At 43.7% G+C, this 20,826-nt stretch overlaps 1 protein-coding gene across 1 annotated transcript in view; it reads left to right on the plus strand.

The window, feature by feature from the left end:
• Window positions 1-20,826, plus strand: part of rasa1a (RAS p21 protein activator (GTPase activating protein) 1a) — a 45,784-nt gene continuing 24,958 nt past the window's right edge. Inside the window, exons 1-9 of the mRNA XM_083777249.1 lie at window positions 1-1,265; window positions 10,570-10,722; window positions 13,827-13,962; window positions 14,918-14,988; window positions 16,076-16,193; window positions 17,735-17,766; window positions 17,925-17,977; window positions 18,384-18,534; window positions 19,758-19,836. Of these exons, the coding sequence (XP_083633375.1) occupies window positions 688-1,265; window positions 10,570-10,722; window positions 13,827-13,962; window positions 14,918-14,988; window positions 16,076-16,193; window positions 17,735-17,766; window positions 17,925-17,977; window positions 18,384-18,534; window positions 19,758-19,836 (1,371 nt within the window). The 5' untranslated portion in view covers window positions 1-687. The remainder of the gene's footprint in view (window positions 1,266-10,569; window positions 10,723-13,826; window positions 13,963-14,917; window positions 14,989-16,075; window positions 16,194-17,734; window positions 17,767-17,924; window positions 17,978-18,383; window positions 18,535-19,757; window positions 19,837-20,826) is intronic.

A 20,826-nucleotide genomic window follows, 5' to 3' on the forward strand; every position in this document is an offset into this window, starting at 1 on the left:
ACTGGAATGATCAGCAACTGGAAAAGAGGAAAAAAAAACACACATTTGTTTTGTATGTTTTTATATGAATTAATGAACGTTAACCTGCTTCTTCTTCTTCTCGGCGTGTGTGGGTTTTTTTTAACGACATTTATATTAAATATTATTCCATAAAAACATGAACTTTAAACTCAGGAAATGATGAAGTTTGTCTTCATCCCAGAAGCTGCTGCTAGCCTGTTAGCCTCCAAGCTAACGCTCCAAACAGGAGCTTAAAGAGTTTTAAAAAAACAACAACAAACAAACAGTTTATAAACTCTAAAAACACAGATTTACAAACAACAGAGACTCGTGTTTTTAACCGTGCATGACATTTATAAATCTGCATTTATCGCTGTTTATCTACATTAAAGAGCCACGCTAACACGAAGCTAACAGGCTAAAGTTAGTTAGCTCCGTGAGGCTAACGGCTAGGCTAGCTGCTGGAACGTGTTTTCACTTCCAGACAGAAAACAACTTTGTCTTGTTTTGTTTTGTGTTGTTATTTTTCTGAGGGCTTTTTACTGTTTGACCGTAAAGCTGTGATTAGTATTATTATTAGTATTGTTATTGTTAGTATTACTATTATTATTAAATCAGTGATTCGGAGCCAGAGGGGAAGAAGGAAGGACCGGGGCTAGGCTCCTCTCTCTCCCCCTCTGAACGGACATGATGGCCGGGGAGCTGAGCGCGGAGGACCCGGGGGTCGGGGGGGTCCCTCCTCCCGGTCCGACGGCCCCGGACCACCACCTCCTCCTCCAGCACCACCACCGGGACCTCCCGGCGTCCCTGTGCCGGCCGAGAGGCGCCGATCTGGGGCAGCAGAACAACAACAGCGGCGGCAGCAGCAGCACCGGCTCGGGGTCCCCCGACTCCCCCACCCAGGACATCTACCAGCCGGTCATGATGACGGGGGACTGCGGCGGGGGGGGCGAGGCTCCCAGCCGGGGGTCACCGACGGCCGGCGGCGTCCCCTTCCTCCCTCCGCTGCCGTTGGGGGGTCTGGTCACCCCTCCGGGAGTGGGACCCCTGCCACCGCCTCTAGGGGGTCTGGTCACCCCTCCGGGAGTGGGACCCCTGCCACTGCCTCTAGGGGGTCTGGTCACCCCTCCGGGGGGCTTGGGGGGTCCGCCGCCCCCCTCCTCGGGGGTCCTGGGCACGGTGGACGAGAGAGACGACCTGCAGGACGGTCCCGAGTTCGAAGAGGAGGAGGTGGTGTTCCCGCTGTCCGCGCCGCCAACCAACCAGTAAGGACCTTAACTTTATTATTGTTGTTGTTGTTGTTTTTCAATACGCAGCTATGTGTCTATGTACAGTATGCCCTCCCCCCTCCCCCTTCCCCCCCTGTGTGCGTTCCTGGGGGTCTGGATGTTCCGGGGACCCCCCCAGGGACCCCCACACAGTAACTGTAATTTCTAGAAGATTTGTCCCCAAAATAATGAAAGTACAGTACAGTACAGTACAGTACAGTAACTATAACAATAAATGTATAGTTGCACCGCTCAGTTCACACAGGTGTGATTTTGTTGTTATTAACCCGTTATTAGTCAAACCGATTGATTCCTCGCCTCAAACGTGTGTGCGCGTGTGTGTGTGCGCGCGTGTGTGTGCGCGTGTAAGTGTGCGTGTGTGTGTGTGTGCACGCGTGTAAGTGTGTGTGTGTGTGTGATAGGGCTGCAACGATGAATCGATGAATTGTAATCGAATCAATCGTGTCCAGGACCCCCAAATTGACCCTCATTATAAAATACATGCCAGGGACCCCCATAAGAGAAGACTTTTACGGCTCCAGCAGTGATGAAGTTCAAGGACCCCCGATTTGACCTGAATGCCCATTTAATGGCTTTTCTATCTCCTGGACCCCCTGAATGTATATTGTAAAAACAATGTCAATTTAACTCAGCGAGTGTACAAACACTCAGAGTTACAGACCCATAAAGGCCTATTCCAGAGATTAAAATAGGGTGCATTCTGCATCCCAAAACGCAGTTTATAGTTAAAGGGACACTTGCTAAAAAATATATGTTAATGACATTTAGGAGCTTTAGAACACTTTCCTGTGGGTCTTTATGTGTGTAATATGTGGTTTTAGATATTTTAGATTGTATCAGTGAGCCCAGTGTCTCTGATGTCATGGACACTGGGATCACTTACTTCCTGGACTACATGTGTACTCAGTAAGACAGACCTCCCCTATCCACAAGGAGGAGCAGTGCACCAAAGTATTTTGGGAAGTGTAGTCCAGGAAGGAAGTGAGCCCAGTGTCCATGACATCAGAGACACTGGGCTCACTGCTACAATCTAAAATATCTAAAACCACATATTACACACATAAAGACCCCCGGGAAAGTGTTCTAAATCTAAAAGTGTCCCTTTAACCCATTCTGACCTGAGATCAGATTCATACGAGGTTTCCGCCGGACACACACTGGTCTGATGAACCCATTCTGACCTGAGATCAGATTCTAGAAATGTCAGTCGCTCTTCGATTTTTCAAAAATAGCAGACCTACAAGCTCGTATCGCGCCACTCGGTGGCGCGATATGAGCTTGTAGATCTGCTATTTTTAAATAGCTAAAGCATAACATGATGCTGACACCAAAATGGGTGCCCGGTCAGAATGGGTTAAGGGACGCAATAAAACAACGACCTGCAGAGGTTGTTGTACTACTACTGTTTTTAATTCTAGTTTGTTTTTCTAGCTTTAGTTATAATAATAATTTCTTCTTCTGTTTTCTACATGAATATAACCATATAAAATGAAATGCTGCAATTTGTAAAAATGGCAAAAAATGACTCCTAACATCGCTGAAGTGGGACTCATAGAATGTCCTTGGGACTCATCTAAAAGACCATCCCTGCATCCCGGGACTCAATTAATTGAAAACCCATTTACTTCATAGTCTGGACTTTTTTTTCGGTGGTGAGCTGACCACCGCTCCGGTGGTGAGCTGACCACCGGAGCTGAAATAACGTTGAGCGGTGGTGAGTAAAAACAGAGAGAAGGGGCTGGAGCGGTGGCGGTGGTTTGCTCTTCACCGCGGCTCAGTGACGTCATGTTGTAGTTCGGTGGTCATCTCAGTGACGTCATGTTGTAGTTCGGTGGTCACCTCAGTGACGTCATGTTGTAGTTCGGTGGTCACCTCAGTGACGTCATTTTGTAGTTCGGTGGTCACCTCACCACCGAAAATCCAGACTATGTATGAGCCTTGAGGGTTAGGCATGCACCGAAAGGGAAATTATTGGCCGAAACCGACTATAGGAAACAGTTGGTCGAAAACCGAATATCCAAATATGATTAATATTCTATATATTTTTTTCCTACCATTGCTGTACCTTAAAGCTATACCTGATTCATGGCAAAATAAATGGTTATGGCAAAACTTAAATAATAATCACTATTATGGGCCCATAAAACATTTATTCAGCTCTTTTGAATGCATTAATCAGACCAGTGTGTGTCCAGTGGAAACCTCGTATGAATCTGATCTCAGGTCAGAATGCATTAATTGCATACACTATTCGGTGATATATTTTCTGCCTATTCGGGCCGACACCGAATAGGTCGAAAATGTTAGACTGCTCTGTGTGTGTGTGTGTGGCCGTGCACGTTAGACTGCTGTGTGTGTGTGGCCGTGCACGTTAGACTGCTGTGTGTGTGTGTGTGTGTGGCCGTGCACGTTAGACTGTTGTGTGTGTGTGTGTGTGTGTGTGTGTGTGTGTGGCCGTGCACGTTAGACTGCTGTGTGTGTGTGTGTGTGTGTGGCCGTGCACGTTAGACTGCTGTGTGTGTGTGTGTGTGGCCGTGCACGTTAGACTGCTGTGTGTGTGTGTGTGGCAGTGCACATTAGACTGCTGTGTGTGTGTGGTCGTGCACGTTAGACTGCTGTGTGTGTGTGTGTGTGTGGCCGTGCACGTTAGACTGCTGTGTGTGTGGTCGTGCACGTTAGACTGCTGTGTGTGTGTGTGTGTGTGTGTGTGTGTGTGTGTGTGTGGCTGTTAATGGCCCGTTAGGGTCCATTTGGTTCCATTTGTACACTCTCAGTTAAATTAACATTGATTTTACAATATAAATTGGGGGTCCCAGAGATAAAAAATTCCATTTATGGAGGACTGTATGTTTAAAGACCTCAGACTGCTGTGTGTTTGGGACCTCAGACTGCTGTGTGTTTGGGACCTGCAATGGAAATTAATGGTCTCACTATTAGTAAGTAAGCAACATCAGGAAGAAGCAGGACTCAACCATCAGGATTCAAACTCCATTCTTTATTGTATATGTCATCATACCAGAGAGAGACTAGTGTCTCTCTCCAGAGCTTCCCTCCGAACTCCTCACACACATGTCCCCCACATATTTTATACTTTCAGCAGTGTACAGAGTTTCAGGAGTAACAAGAGATGGTCATTCCTTAAATGGACTCTATTCTATAGTTAACTCACACAGTTTGAAATAGGTTCACATGAGTCGGCAGTCTCTAATGAGTTTGTTAATGAGGAACAGGTGGTAATTAGAGTGTAGAGTATCATCTACTAGTAGGCTACATTCAATGAATCAATACCATAGTATTTATATGCATTTTTTCCACCACAGACCTCAGACTGCTGTACTGTTTAAAGACCTCAGACTGCTGTGTGTTTAGAGGACCTCAGACTGCTGTGTGTTTAGAGGACCTCAGACTGCTGTGTGTTTGGGACCTCAGACTGCTGTGTTTAAGACCCAAGACTGCTGTGTGTTTAAAGACCTCAGACTGCTGTGTGTTTGGGACCTCAGACTGCTGTGTGTTTAGGACCTCAGACTGCTGTGTTTAAAGACCTCAGACTGCTGTGTGTTTAAGACCTCAGACTGCTGTGTGTTTAGGACCTCAGACTGCTGTGTATTTAAAGACCTCAGACTGCTGTGTTTAAAGACCTCAGACTGCTGTGTGTTTAAAGACCTCAGACTGCTGTGTGTTTAAAGACCTCAGACTGCTGTGTGTTTGGGACCTCAGACTGCTGTGTGTTTAGAGGACCTCAGACTGCTGTGTGTTTGGGACCTCAGACTGCTGTGTGTTTGGGACCTCAGACTGCTGTGTGTTTAAGACCTCAGACTGCTGTGTGTTTAAAGACCTCAGACTGCTGTGTGTTTAAATCATAGACTGTAAAAAATATGGACAAAGCGTTCCCCGGGTCTAACATGAACGTAAAATGAAGCCTGTAATGATATGCTAATTCCTGATGTAAGTCGCCATCTTTTGGTACCAGCTGGCCATTGGCTGGCTCCGTTTTGTACCAGCTGGTCATTGGCTGCCCAGACAACGAGGCGGGACTTCCCCCCTTCTTCTCCGTTGGTTTTTATTTTGACTCGAGTGGGAGGAGAAGACTCTTGAGTGGGAGGGGAATACCGATCATAGACTGTAACGGTAGCCACGCCCCTCAGAACATACGCGACTTTATGGTCATTTTTTTAATTAATGGGACCATCATTTTCCAAAAAGAATATTATGACATTAGAAATGAGACTTTAAACTAGTGACTGGAAGAAGAAAGTATTCATGACCATGTTTATTAACACATTGATTGCTAGAGTTTTCTATTTGCTCAGGCTTGGTGGTGCTGAGCGATTAACATTGGGACTTCTGAACTTTTTCGGGGCCCACAGCGAGGGGCCTCTTATAGCGAGAATCACACCGCATAAATCAAAAGGAAGCCAAACTAGTCCACTTCAATTTAAAAAAAAAATTATGATTCTACCATCTTCCATTCTGGAGATATTGACCTTTTTCTAACACCTGCTTTTCGCAGCACGCTGCTCTTTTGAAAAAACAGCAGAGATATGGAAGGTTGAAGTTGACAGACATTGACAGACATATATAAAAATGAACACAAATAATATCATATACATACTACACACTGAATGAAAGCCCTGAATGTCTACTTTTAGGAGGAAAACAAATACACATGGTCCCATGTATAGTTTGTCAGTAATTGGCTATTGAATGCAGCTTGCGCCCACCAGAGAGGATTTCAGAAAATGCATGGACCAGAAGAACTATTATTCACAAAATGAGGCCTATAGCGACATGTACATACTGAATAATGAAAATCACACCCCTGTGAAGTGAGCAGTGCAATGTTGCGCAACATTGCACTGCTCACTTCACAGGGGTGTGATTTTCATTATTATTACAGTAGAAGTATTTTTCTTATGAAAGCAGAGAGTCTTCTGTTTCATACGGTATATAGTATGTACATGTCGCTATAGGCCTCATTTTGTGAATAATAGTTCTTCTGGTCCATGCATTTTCTGAAATCCTCTCTGGTGGGCGCAAGCTGCATTCAATAGCCAATTACTGACAAACTATATTTGTATATATTTGTAAATTTGTTTTCCTCCTAAAAGTAGACATTCAGGGCTTTCATTCAGTGTGTAGTATGTATATGATAATAATTTATTTATGTTTATATCTGCCTGTCAATCTCTGTGACTTTAAACCTTTATAACTCGCTATGATAACTTCATGAGGAAATGCTCACTTCACAGGGGTGTGATTTTTATTATTATTACAGTATTAGTTTTTTTCTTATGAAAGCAGAGGGTCTTCTGTTTCATACGGTATATAATATGTACATGTCGCTATAGGCCTTATTTTGTGAATAATAGTTGGACCTGAACAACTGCATTCAATAGCCTACTGACAAACTGTACATGGGATCAATATTATGTATTTGTTTTCCTCCTAAAAGTAGACAATTAGGGCTTTCATTCAGTGTGTAGTATGTATATGACAATAATTTATTTATGTTTATTTTTATATCTGCCTTCAGAACGATAGTATAACGGTGAGATGCGTTACTGGATCGGTGAGTTTAGTGGTTGAGGTTGACATGTCTGGACATGTTTGAGGAAAGAAGCACAGGAGAGAGAGATGATCAAATAACTGGCTGCTTTGTTGGACAACGCTAGCTGTCTTCACTTTGTTTGGGCAAAGAAGCACGTATAGTAGAGCTCAGCGATGGAAAAGAGTTTTATCCACGGCAGATAAGTAATGACGTATTATCGAGGGACCGCCATGATCAACTAACTGCCTGGGACCGAGGCTACGTTGTCACCAGCCAATGCAGCCATCGCTATCCGTTGTGTGATTGTAGCCTTTTTATTCATTATAATTGCAGTGATAAGACCTATATCACAGCCGGGCGTCTCTCTCGATACCGTGGATATAGCCTACATCCACAATCACACAACGGATAGCGATGATGGCTGCATTGGCTGACGAAGACGTAGGCAGTAAGTTGATCATGGCGGTCCTTCGATAATACGTCATTACTTATCTGCCGTGGATATAAAGCTCTTTTCCATCGCTGATCGTGTTTCTTTGCCCAAACAAACAAAGTGAAGACGCGATGGCGATGCACACAACGGATAGCGATGGCTGGTGAAGACTGAAGACGTAGCCAGGCAGTTAGTTGATCATGGCGTGTGCCGTGTGCGTGTTGAAAACGTTATGAAATGGCGATCGTTGAAGATTATTCTTGGTTTATATACTGGCAGAGGGCAAATCGACACGACTGCGTTATATCTTTTTCCGAGAATGAGAGAGCGGTGCAAGGCGATTGCAAGGCGCAGTGTGGCCTGGGGCCAGTGGGGGGGGAACTCAAACTGCAATGCGATCCGGGCAGAAGAGACTCCCCCCACAAAGATTCCTCGGGAGAAACCATGTAGAAACAGGAGGGGAGGGGGAATCGAGTGTATTCACAGACACTAGACTACTACTAGAGTATGGGTAACTCCATTTTAGATGCCCTGACATCTGCGTTGGTCTATGCCGTTGCCGTGCAGACCCATACGTGTAATGGAGGCATTGGAGGAGGGAGCGTCTTCGCCACAGACAGACCTCTTTTCAGGAGGGAGGGGCTTTTTACTCCCGGATCACATATTGGAGCTTCCTGGAGACGATCGCTGTTAGTTTCTTCGGTGTCCTGGAGCATAGGACGTTGATGTACAGTAAGCAATAAAAAAACGTATAAAACGTATAGATACGCTTCGCGCGTACGGCGTTCGATATTAATAAAGCGTATGGATACGTTTCCAGCATTTTTTGTGTTAAGGTAATACAGTCTAGGTGAAGTTGGGCCAAAATACATGGGCCTCTATGGAGCTATGGGGCTTTTTGGGTCCAGTCCAGCGCCACAACAGGCCATTATATGAACTACCGATTTCAAATGAGGCTTCACGAAATATCTGGCTGACTGCCCCCCTGGTTTAAATACCTCAGACTGCTGTGTGTTTAAAGACCTCAGACTGCTGTGTGTTTAACCCATTCTGAACGGGCACCCATTTTGGTGTCAGCATCATGTTATGCTTTAGCTATTGAAAAATAGCAGATCTACAAGCTCATATCGCGCCACCGAGTGGCGCGATACGAGCTTGTAGGTCTGCTATTTTTGAAAAATCAAAGACACTTTTAGAATCTGATCTCAGGTCAGAATGGGTTAATAATTAAACTGTCAGGTTGTAATAGACATTTTTAGAATCTGATCTCAGGTCAGAATGGGTTAAAGACCTCAGACTGCTGTGTGTTTAAAGACCTCAGACTGCTGTGTGTTTAAAGACCTCGGACTGCTGTGTGTTTAAAGACCTCAGACTGCTGTGTGTTTAGGAGGACCTCAGACTACTGTGTGTTTAAAGACCTCAGACTGCTGTGTGTTTAAAGACCTCAGACTGCTGTGTGTTTGGGACCTCAGACTGCTGTGTGTTTAAAGACCTCAGACTGCTGTGTGTTTAAAGACCTCAGACTGCTGTGTGTTTAAAGACCTCAGACTGCTGTGTGTTTGGGACCTCAGACTGCTGTGTGTTTAAAGACCTCAGACTGCTGTGTGTTTGGGACCTCAGACTGCTGTGTGTTTAGGACCTCAGACTGCTGTGTGTTTAAAGACCTCAGACTGCTGTGTGTTTAAAGACCTCAGACTGCTGTGTTTAAGACCTCAGATTGCTGTGTGTTTAAAGACCTCAGACTGCTGTGTTTAATAAGGTTGGGCGATATGCCAATTTCTTTCAACCGCCAATCGTCTGACCAATATTCGCCGATTGACGATGTATTCGTGTCATAAAAGTAAAGTGAGAACAGCTCACTGCAGGTCGCAAAAAAGCCAGATCTACAAGCTCTCAAGGCGCCGCGTCCTGCCTGTTTTCGCAGCTCCGTTTGCTAGGCGTTGAGAGCTTGTAGATCAGTCTGTTTCTGCAGACTGCAGCGCAGCTGCGCAGCCAGGGTAACTTTCTCCCTTCCCTCCCCGCACCGGTCGTCGGAGGCTCGGAGCCAGCGGAGCCCACAAGCTGCTGTGGCCGGGCTGATCCACACAGGCTCTCAAGGCATCGCGTCCTGCCTGTTTTTGCAGTGCCGTTCGCTACGCGTTGAGAGCTTGTAGATCTGTCTATTTTTGCAGCGCTGGTGTCGGGGTTAGTTCACGTTGTCAATAAAAATAACTTGGATTACAGGCGGAGATGAAGTTCAATCAGTGGGTTGCACCAGTATTGGCTACACGCTAAGCTAAGCGCTATTATGATCCCCGAGCCTATACACTAACACTAGTAGACAGTTTTTTTATTTCCCCCCCCGCCACTCACGGGTGGCGCATTGGGATTGTGATGAGACACGAGACAGCAGTGTGCATTCTGTTGTGACTGTATATTATTAAACTGCATGGGTCTGGACTCCGGAGCTTAAACAACATGTAGGCTACAGCCTCCCTCGGCTCCCAGCCAGGCTGCCGTAAGTGCCGCGGTGCCCGATGCTGGCTGCTGACAGTGCTGAGTGCGGGGACTGTGGGAGCATACCATTATAACGGGGGATTTCCACCCGGCCGCTGTTACTACTTTGCTGGGCCAAATTGATTCACATGTTGCTCACACTTTACAGGTTATCTGGGCTAAATCGTCCAGAGAAATCGCCTAATAGAAATATTCGGCGATTGGATTCGTATATTCGCGATTGACGATGTATTCGTATCATCACCCAACCCTAGTGTTTAAAGACCTCAGACTGCTGTGTGTTTAGGACCTCAGACTGCTGTGTCTTTAAGACCTCAGACTGCTGTGTCTTTAAGACCTCAGACTGCTGTGTGTTTAAAGACCTCAGACTGCTGTGTGTTTAGGACCTCAGACTGCTGTGTCTTTAAGACCTCAGACTGCTGTGTGTTTAAAGACCTCAGACTGCTGTGTGTTTAGGACCTCAGACTGCTGTGTGTTTGGGACCTCAGACTGCTGTGTGTTTGACCCATTCTGACCTGAGATCAGATTCTACAAAATGTCTTCTACATCCTGACAGTTTTCTGAAAAAGCTTTGTTTCTATGTCAGTCGTTCTTCGATTTTTCAAAAATAGCAGTGCTTTAGCTATTGAAAAATAGCAGATCTACAAGCTCATAGCGCGCCACCGAGTGGCGCGCTATGAGCTTGTAGATCTGCTATTTTTGGTACCATGGTAAACTGGACCGTACCATTGACCCTGTGTGTGTTCTCCAGGTGGTACCATGGTAAACTGGACCGGACCATTGACCCTGTGTGTGTTCTCCAGGTGGTACCATGGTAAACTGGACCGGACCATCGCAGAGGAGAGGCTGCGCCAGGCCCGGGAACCAGGAAGCTATCTGATCAGAGAGAGCGACCGCCGGCCGGGTTCCTTCGTCCTGTCCTTCCTGAGCATGACCAGCGTGGTGAACCACTTCAGGTACACACACACACACACACACACGCATGCACACACACACACACACACACACACACACACACATATACACACTCTCCTATAGAGTCCTGGCGTCACTCGCTCATCCCCTGGTTCATGAAAGTGTTTCTCTATGCAGAATAACATGGTGCCATCTTAACCCATTCTGACCTGAGATCAGATTCATACGAGGTTTCCACTGGACACACAAAAATAGCAGACCTACAACGCGCTACAAGCTTGTAGATCTGCTATTTTTCAATAGCTAAAGCATAACATGACGCTAACACCAAAATGGGTTCCCGTTCAGAATGGGTTAAAATGTTCACTCATATCAGAAAGAACTGACTGTCAGTCACTCATATCAGAAAAGAACTGACTGTCAGTCACTCATATCAGAAAGAACTGACTGTCAGTCACTCATATCAGAAAGAACTGACTGTCAGTCACTCGTATCAGAAAGAACTGACTGTCAGTCACTCATATCAGAAAAGAACTGACTGTCAGTCACTCATATCAGAAAATAACTGACTGTCAGTCACTCGTATCAGAGTTCTCATTTTTCTGCCCGAACCCGACCCGGCCCCCAACATTTTAGGGCCGGGCCGGGCCCAAAATAATATGCTAATTAGTCGGGCCGGGCTGAGCCTCGGGCTCTGTGATTTTCTGTGATTTTTTCCTAGAATGTTATTATAATACAAAATGGCAATTCTGTTATTTGTGTAATGTGTAGGCTATATAGCCTACAACAGGGGTGGGCAACTGGCACCTTCACTTAATGTGGCCCTCAGGTTCATGTCAGAATGAGAATACTGATATAATATTGGTTCCAGCTGTTAGGGTTAGGGTTAATTCCACAACACATGGACCCGCTGTTATTACTTCAGTCTAAATTAGTAGCTCATTGCTTCAACACAAGTATAATTAAAGGCATTTGAAATTACATAAAAATGTAAATTTTCAGGATTCCAATTCAAAAAGAGCAAAAAAGAATTCAAGAGTTAAATTTGAATATAGCAAAAATAGACGATCTACAAGCTCAAACGCGTTTTGAGCTTGTAGATCGTCTATTTTTGCTACAACAGTAATATGTGGCCCTAGGGAGTGAGTGTGGAAATATAGTGGCCCTCTCCATCGTCAAAGTTGCCTGGCCTACAAGTATGTATTTATGATGAAGAGGGCTGCGCTATGGCACTAAGGAGGAAGACGGAGCAGTGGAGGCGGGGGGCTTGGACTGCGGTAACGCTATCCTACACACAATGTGTGGAGACTATTGCATAGATTTACATATATTTACATATATTATCGTCGACCCCTTAGGATCATCGCCATGTGTGGAGACTATTGCATATATTTACATATATTTACATATATTATCGTCGACCCTTTAAGGATCATCGCCATGTGTGGAGACTATTGCATAGATTTACATATATTATCGTTGACCCTTTAAGGATCATCACCATGTGTGGAGACTATTGCATATATGTGACCAGTGCCAGTGATTTCAACCACAAGTCGGCACAGTTGATATACAGTTATAGCTGAAAATAAAATTCATTTCTTTTTTTGGTGGTTTTCGTTTTTAGCCACATTAACACAGTTGGAATGTTAAAGAATGTTTTTATTACATCAGAAAGTCGTTTTAGTGTCATTAAGTCATTGTAATTGCTTAAACATGTCACTATGTCTAATGTTTTAAGTTTGAGTTAAGCAATGCTAACCAATGCTAATCAGAAAATCAGCTTTACTTTCAAAGTTTGCAAATTCTGCTAAAATTCCGCTTTTTGTACACAATCGTTTTTGAAGATAATACTAGTCTTTTACTAACTGGCTAACAGAAATAGCAGAGAAAGAAGTATTAACCATCGTATTTTGTACAAAATGCCAAATAAATGCAGTAGCCTATTTAAAAAAGGAGAGATAACAGGCAAACTATCAATTATAACAACATTCTCTAATTGTGAAGACTTATTGGTACAGTAGGCCTATGAATTATTTTTCTTTAGAAACTAGAAAAAGTGCCCTTCTGGGCACAGGTCTCCACCAGGTTATCCACAGATCCGTGCAGTTAGAGGTAAAAACACTTTTCGGCCAGTTATAGCGCCACCTTGAGGCTGAGTTGAAATTGTTCATGTGGCATTTCGTCCTCGGCCTAGTGGGAATGTGCGTGCACAATTTCACGGAAATCACGCGATGTGTTCATGATTTGCAGCATTTTGTTTGAAACTGAGCACTCCTGTGAACTTTGGATGCCAATCTTAACCAATCAGGATGGAGTCTGAGAAATCTGAAAGACACGTTTCGTTGAATGGCTCTAGAGAGACTGTGTACTAATTTGCGTGATGTTTGGACAAAATCTGTAGGTGTACTGTGAAAAAACTTGTTTTGTACAAAGCGGCCTCCTGGTGGCGCTATAACAGGCCGTTCTGGAAAGTTTGGGGCAGAGGTTCATCGTTGGCATCCAGGGAGTGTGTGTGCAAAATTTGGCATCGACCGGGTTAACGGTGGCCGAGATTAGCTGTTCACGGACACACGGACGGACACACACACGGACGGACGGACACACGGACGGACGAAGTGCAAAACATACTCTCCCCACATGCCTTCGGCCTGGTGGAGACAACAAGGCCATCTAATTATAATAAGCAGACATGGCAACACTGCTTGTTAACTAAAGGGAGGAATGAAGGGAAAACAGCGCCCCCTAAAGTCACAGATCACTGCTGATATCTTTGAAGGGGGGATTCTCTAATTTGACATTTCTGGTTCAACAAGTTTCAAATGGTCATATCTTCTTCATTTCCCCCCCAATTTCAATGACCAATACATCATATGAAAGGATACAGTGTGCAGTTTCATAATACTGTATGTAAATAACTGAAAAATGACCATGTCCCCCTTGTATATTAAATCACTGGCACTGGTCACATATTTACATATATTATCGTTGACCCTTTAAGGATCATCGCCATGTGTGGAGACTATTGCATAGATTTACATATATTTACATATATTATCGTCGACCCTTTAAGGATCATCGCCATGTGTGGAGACTATTGCATAGATTTACATATATTTACATATATTATCGTTGACCCTTTAAGGATCATCGCCATGTGTGGAGACTATTACATCGGTGGGCGTCGCTTCTCGTCTCTCTCCGACCTGATTGGCTACTACAGCTACGTTTCCTGTCTGCTCAAAGGAGAGAAGCTGCTGTCACCAGTGGCGCCCCCAGAGGTGAGAACATGACATTACATCATTATTATTATTATTAACCCATTCTGAACGGGAACCCCTTTTGGTGTTAGCATTATGTCATGCTTTAGCTATTGAAAAATAGCAGATCTACAAGCTCATAGCGCGCCACCGAGTGGCGCGCTACGAGCTTGTAGGTCTGCTATTTTTGAAAAATCGAAGAACGACTGACACAGAAACATAGCTTTTTCAGAAAACTGTCAGGATGTAGAAGACATTTTTAGAATCTGACCACAGGTCAGAATGTGTTATTATTATTATTTTTTTTTTTATTATTAGTGTGTTTTCCCAATCTTTATTGTTATTGTAACACGTTATTCTTCTAGAGTAACCTTTATTTTGACGCACTACTCCTCCCACAGTATGCTCGTCCTGAGCATCAAATGTGTTAACCCATTCTGACCTGAGATCAGATTCATACGAGGTTTCCACTGGACACACACTGGTCTGATTAACCCATTCTGACCTGAGATCAGATTCATACGAGGTTTCCACTGGACACACACTGGTCTGATGAACCCATTCTGACCTGAGATCAGATTCATACGAGGTTTCCACTGGACACACACTGGTCTGATTAACCCATTCTGACCTGAGATCAGATTCATACGAGGTTTCCACTGGACACACACTGGTCTGATTAACCCATTCTGACCTGAGATCAGATTCATACAAGGTTTCCACTGGACACACACTGGTCTGATTAACCCATTCTGACCTGAGGTCAGATTCATACGAGGTTTCCACTGGACACACACTGATCTGATTAAAACACAAGGACATGCTTTCAGTCTGTGTCCATGCTTGTCTTATTTTGTTTTATTTTTGTCTTATTGCTTGTCTTATTCAAAGAGTACCTGAGGCTGTAGAAGACAATAATAATTAGTGCCATTAGATATATTTTAATTAAATTGTTAAATTGCTAATTGTCTTCCAGCCTGTAGAAGACAGGAGGAGAGTCCGCGCCATTCTGCCTTATACCAAAGTACCTGACACCGATGAGATAAGGTACTGTGTGTGTGTGTGTGTGTGTGTGTGTGTGTGTGTGTGTGTGTGTGTGTGTGTGTGTGCGCGTGCGTGCGTGCTAACCCTAACCCACCTCTCCAGACTCTATCTTAGCCTGTAGCCCCTCCCTTAGCCCTTAAAGACTCAACTCATGTAACTTAGATAGCAATTATTATTATAGACAGCACTCTATAGTGTAGACCAGGGGTCCTCAACTAGAAATGATGAAGGTCCACAAATATTCTTTTGAATAAGACCGAGGTCCGGTCCCATGCGCGGCGTCCATCGGAGAGCGGGGCTCTATGCCCGTTTAGTATGGTCAAGCCAAGCTTATACAAATCAGATCCCCTTCCAACCAACCAATAATGGGGTGCAGAGTGGAACTCCAAATCCAAACCACACTGCGCGCGCGCACAGCGCGCGCCAGAATTTTGGGGGCCCTTGGGGGACATTTTGGGGGCCTTTGCAGCAATTTCACATGAGAAATGCACCATCTGATGTTATTTATATTATTAACTTCTTCCCTCTATTTGAATTGAATTGAAATTGACTGTGGCTGGCCTGGCCTGAGCTTAGGAGAGTTTTTTTTTTGCTAGCCTGACCTGATGCCTAGGGTCCGCAGAGAGGTGGTCCGCGGTCCGGTCGTGGACCGCGGTCCGCCAGTTGAGTACCCCTGGTGTAGACTCATAGTTTCATTATATCCTGTAGATATTCTACTGTTAAGACAGATGTTAGGTTCTTAGCTCACGTATGAGCCTAGATGTATGTAATACATGTATTTCTATGTACGTGATGTATTTTCTCACCATGTGTTCTGCTTACTGTAAATCGCTCTGGATTAAGAGAGGCTGATGAATGAATACATTGTGTACATTGTGTTACAAACTTCCAGAAGAACTGATGGATAATATTCATAACAATATTTACCCTTCAGCTTCATGAAGGGAGACATACTAATCATAATAATGATATTAATGTTTTTAGCTTCCTGAAGGGAGACATACTGATCAAAATAATATTCATATTAATGTTTTTAGCTTCCTGAAGGGAGACATACTAATCAAAATAATATTAATAATAATGTTTTTAGCTTCCTGAAAGGAGACATGTTCATCGTTCACAACGAACTGGACGACGGTTGGATGTGGGTGAGCAACGTGAGGACCGAAGAGGGAGGCCTGATCGTAGAAGACCTGGTGGAGGACGTGGTGAGATTATGGACCTCTATAGTTCCACACTCACTTCAGAGGACCACTATAGTTCCACACTCACTCCAGAGGACCACTACAGTTCCACACTCACTCCAGAGGACCACTATAGTTCCACACTCACTCCACAGGACCACTATAGTTCCACACTCACTCCAGAGGACCACTACAGTTCCACACTCACTCCAGAGGACCACTATAGTTCCACACTCACTCCAGAGGGCCACTATAGTTCCACACTCACTCCAGAGGACCACTATAGTTCCACACTCACTGCAGAGGACCACTATAGTTCCACACTCACTCCAGAGGACCACTATAGTTCCACACTCACTCCAGAGGGCCACTATAGTTCCACACTCACTCCAGAGGACCACTATAGTTCCACACTCACTCCAGAGGACCACTACAGTTCCACACTCACTCCAGAGGACCACTATAGTTCCACACTCACTCCACAGGACCACTATAGTTCCACACTCACTCCAGAGGACCACTACAGTTCCACACTCACTCCAGAGGACCACTATAGTTCCACACTCACTCCAGAGGGCCACTATAGTTCCACACTCACTCCAGAGGACCACTATAGTTCCACACTCACTGCAGAGGACCACTATAGTTCCACACTCACTCCAGAGGACCACTATAGTTCCACACTCACTCCAGAGGGCCACTATAGTTCCACACTCACTCCAGAGGACCACTATAGTTCCACACTCACTCCAGAGGACCACTATAGTTCCACACTCTCTCCAGAGGACCACTATAGTTCCACACTCACTCCAGAGGGCCACTATAGTTCCACACTCACTCCAGAGGGCCACTATAGTTCCACACTCACTCCAGAGGGCCACTATAGTTCCACACTCACTCCAGAGGACCACTATAGTTCCACACTCTCTCCAGAGGACCACTATAGTTCCACACTCACTCCAGAGGGCCACTATAGTTCCACACTCACTCCAGAGGGCCACTATAGTTCCACACTCACTCCAGAGGACCACTATAGTTCCACACTCACTCCAGAGGACCACTACAGTTCCACACTCACTCCAGAGGACCACTATAGTTCCACACTCACTCCAGAGGACCACTATAGTTCCACACTCATTTCAGAGGACCACTATAGTTCCACACTCACTCCAGAGGGCCACTATAGTTCCACACTCACTCCAGAGGACCACTATAGTTCCACACTCACTCCAGAGGACCACTATAGTTCCACACTCACTCCAGAGGGCCACTATAGTTCCACACTCACTCCAGAGGGCCAATATAGTTCCACACTCACTCCAGAGGGCCACTATAGTTCCACACTCACTCCAGAGTGGAATTATTTCAAAATTGAACATAACAAAAAGACAACAAAATGTTATTACTACTCATTAACTAACTACTAATTGTATTAATATCCTCCAAGTTTGAGAATGGAATTGTCACCATAATTAATAGCCCATATATGGCGCCGACATTGGCCGCTGTGATTGGCTGGAAGGAAGCTGTGCCGTTCAATAATGGCGATGTTGTTTTTTTTTCAGGGGCGGGAAGAGGATCCGCACGAAGGAAAAGTGTGAGTTTAAACTTTACTCTCTTTTCAAAATATGTTTTATTTTATTTACAAAAAATGTTTCAATGACAGAGAAATAATGACAAGACTAAAATTGGAGTTAAAACATTGTAATATTGATTTGACTTTTATTGATCCGGTTTGTGTAAATTAATTACCAGGTGGTATCACGGGAAGATCAGCAAGCAGGAAGCATACACGCTGCTGATGACAGGTATTAATATTATTATTATTAATATTATTATACACGCTGCTGATGACAGGTATTAATATTAAATATATAATTAAAATTATATTATTACTACTTGTTTTTCAAATTTTAACCATCTTAGATTCATCTAAATAACCTGTCCATTTTACTCTCTCTCTCTCTCTCTCTCTCTCTCTCTTTCTCTCTCTCTGTGTGTGTCCATGTCTCTCTCTGTCTCTGTCTCTGTCTCTGTCTCTGTCTCTGTCTCTGTCTCTGTCTCTGTCTCTGTCTCTGTCTCTGTCTCTGTCTCTGTCTCTGTCTCTGTCTCTCTCTCTCTCTCTCTCTCTCTCTCTCTCTCTCTCTCTCTCTCTCTCTCTCTCTCTCTCTCTCTCTCTCTCTCTCTCTGTGTCCCTATGTCTCTCTCTCTCAGTGGGCCAGGTGTGCAGCTTCCTCGTTCGCCCCTCAGACAACACTCCAGGAGATTACTCGCTGTTCTTTCGCACCAATGAAAACATCCAAAGGTTTAAGATCTGCCCCACGCCCAACAACCAGTACATGATGGGAGGGAGATACTACAACAGGTTAATATACAATACTACTTCTGTAAATGTATAAGATACTACAACAGGTCAATATACAATTTAATACTACTACTGTAAATGTATAAGATACTACAACAGGTTAATATACAATATAATACTACTACTGTAAATGTATAAGATACTACAACAGGTTAATATACAATATAATACTACTACTGTAAATGTATAAGATACTACAACAGGTTAATACACAATATAATACTACTACTGTAAATGTATAAGATACTACAACAGGTTAATATACAATATAATACTACTACTGTAAATGTATAAGATACTACAACAGGTTAATATACAATATAATACTAGTACTACTGTATTACTCTTAACATGCTAAAGATGCATGCTAGCATTCTTTGCACAGACTTTGCGAGCATTCCTAAACAGTACACGTTGATCCCATGTACAGTTTGTCAGAAATTGGTTATTGAATGCAGCTTGCGGCCACCAGAGAGAACCTCAGAGAAGACATGGATGACTCTGTCAGAGTTGCACCGCTCACTTCACAGGGTTTTTTTTTCTCGTTATGAAAGCAGAGAGTCTTGTGTTTCATACGGTATATGGTATTTATATGTCGCTTTAGGCCTTATTTTGTGAATCTTGAGGAGTTCAGGTCTTCTCTGCAGTGTTGTTTTCGTCGACTAAAACTAAGACGAAAAATGTCCGTCAACTACCTTTTCCACTGAAGAAAACTAAATGGAAACTAAATGAAAACTGTGCTATAGTGACTAAAACTAAGACTAAATATACTGACAATTTCGTCAACAAATAAAAACTAGACTAAAATGTTAGGAAGGGTGGTCAACAGATCCAGTATAAGTAAAATAGCAGATCTACAACAGCTACAGCTACTGTGAGATCTACAATAGCAGATCTCACAACGCGTCGCGCTGCAAAAATACATTTTAGTCGACTAAATCAACTGTAGATTTAGTCGACTAAAACCTTATGACATTTAGTCGACTAAAACTAGACTAACACTAATTCATTCCAGGTGACTAAAATGTGACTAAAACTAAGTGAAAACTATTCAGGAGACGATGACTAAAACTAAAATAGAAATGTGCTGCCAAAAACAACACTGCTTCTCTGAAGTCATCTCTGATGGGACGAGGGCCCTGGTCTGTCTTTCTGTCCAGTGTTGATGACATCATTGTAATGGGTTGTACCCGTCTTGTCTGTCTGTCTGTCTTTCTGTCCAGCGTTGATGACATCATCGAGCACTATAAGAAAGAGCAGATCGTGGAGGGATACAACCTGAAGGATGCTGTCTCAGTTCAGGTACAAATACTCTATTACTCTATTACTGTAATCTATAATACTACTACTCCTAATACAACCTGAAGGATGCTGTCTCAGTTCAGGTACAAATACTATATTACTCTATTACTGTAATCTATAATACTACTACTCCTAATACAACCTGAAGGATGCTGTCTCAGTTCAGGTACAAATACTAATGTACTCTATTACTCTATTACTACTCTATACTAAAATACTACTACTCCTAATACAACCTGAAGGATGCTGTTTCAGTTCAGGTACAAATACTAATGTACTCTATTACTCTATTACTACTACTAATGTACTCATACTGTATGTACTATAATACTATTACTAATGTACTCATACTGTATATACTCTATTACTACTACTAATGTACTCATACTGTATATACTCTATTACTACTACTAATGTACTCATACTGTATATACTCTATTACTACTACTAATGTACTCATACTGTATATACTATAATACTACTACTCCTAATACAACCTGAAGGATGCAGTTTCAGTTCAGGTACAAATAATTCTGGATTTAGCTCAATAACCGATCGCGAAAAAACCCAATAACAAGCTTATCCAGTACCCGGTATCAATAAGCTTTGGGTTTATCCAGTACCCGGTATCGATAAGCTTTGGGCTTATCCAGTACCCGGTATCAATAAGCTTTGGGCTTATCCAGTACCCGGTATCAATAAGCTTTGGGCTTATCCAGTACCCGGTATCGATAAGCTTTGGGCTTATCCAGTACCCGGTATCAAAATGAACGAGCTGCATCCTTAACCCATTTTGCGCGGGAACCCATTTTGGCGTTGGCATCAGGTCGTGCTTTAGCTATTGAAAAATAGCAGATCTATAAGCTCATAGCGCGCCACCGAGTGGCGCGCTACGAGCTTGTAGGTCTGCTATTTTTTTTTTTAATCGAAGAGCGACTGACATAGAAGACATTTTTAGAATCTGGTCTCAGGTCAGAATGAAAAACTGTC

The sequence above is a fragment of the Protomyctophum parallelum genome, assembly GCF_964188405.1.
Source record: "Protomyctophum parallelum genome assembly, chromosome: 11".
NCBI classification, from domain to species: Eukaryota; Metazoa; Chordata; class Actinopteri; order Myctophiformes; family Myctophidae; genus Protomyctophum; species Protomyctophum parallelum.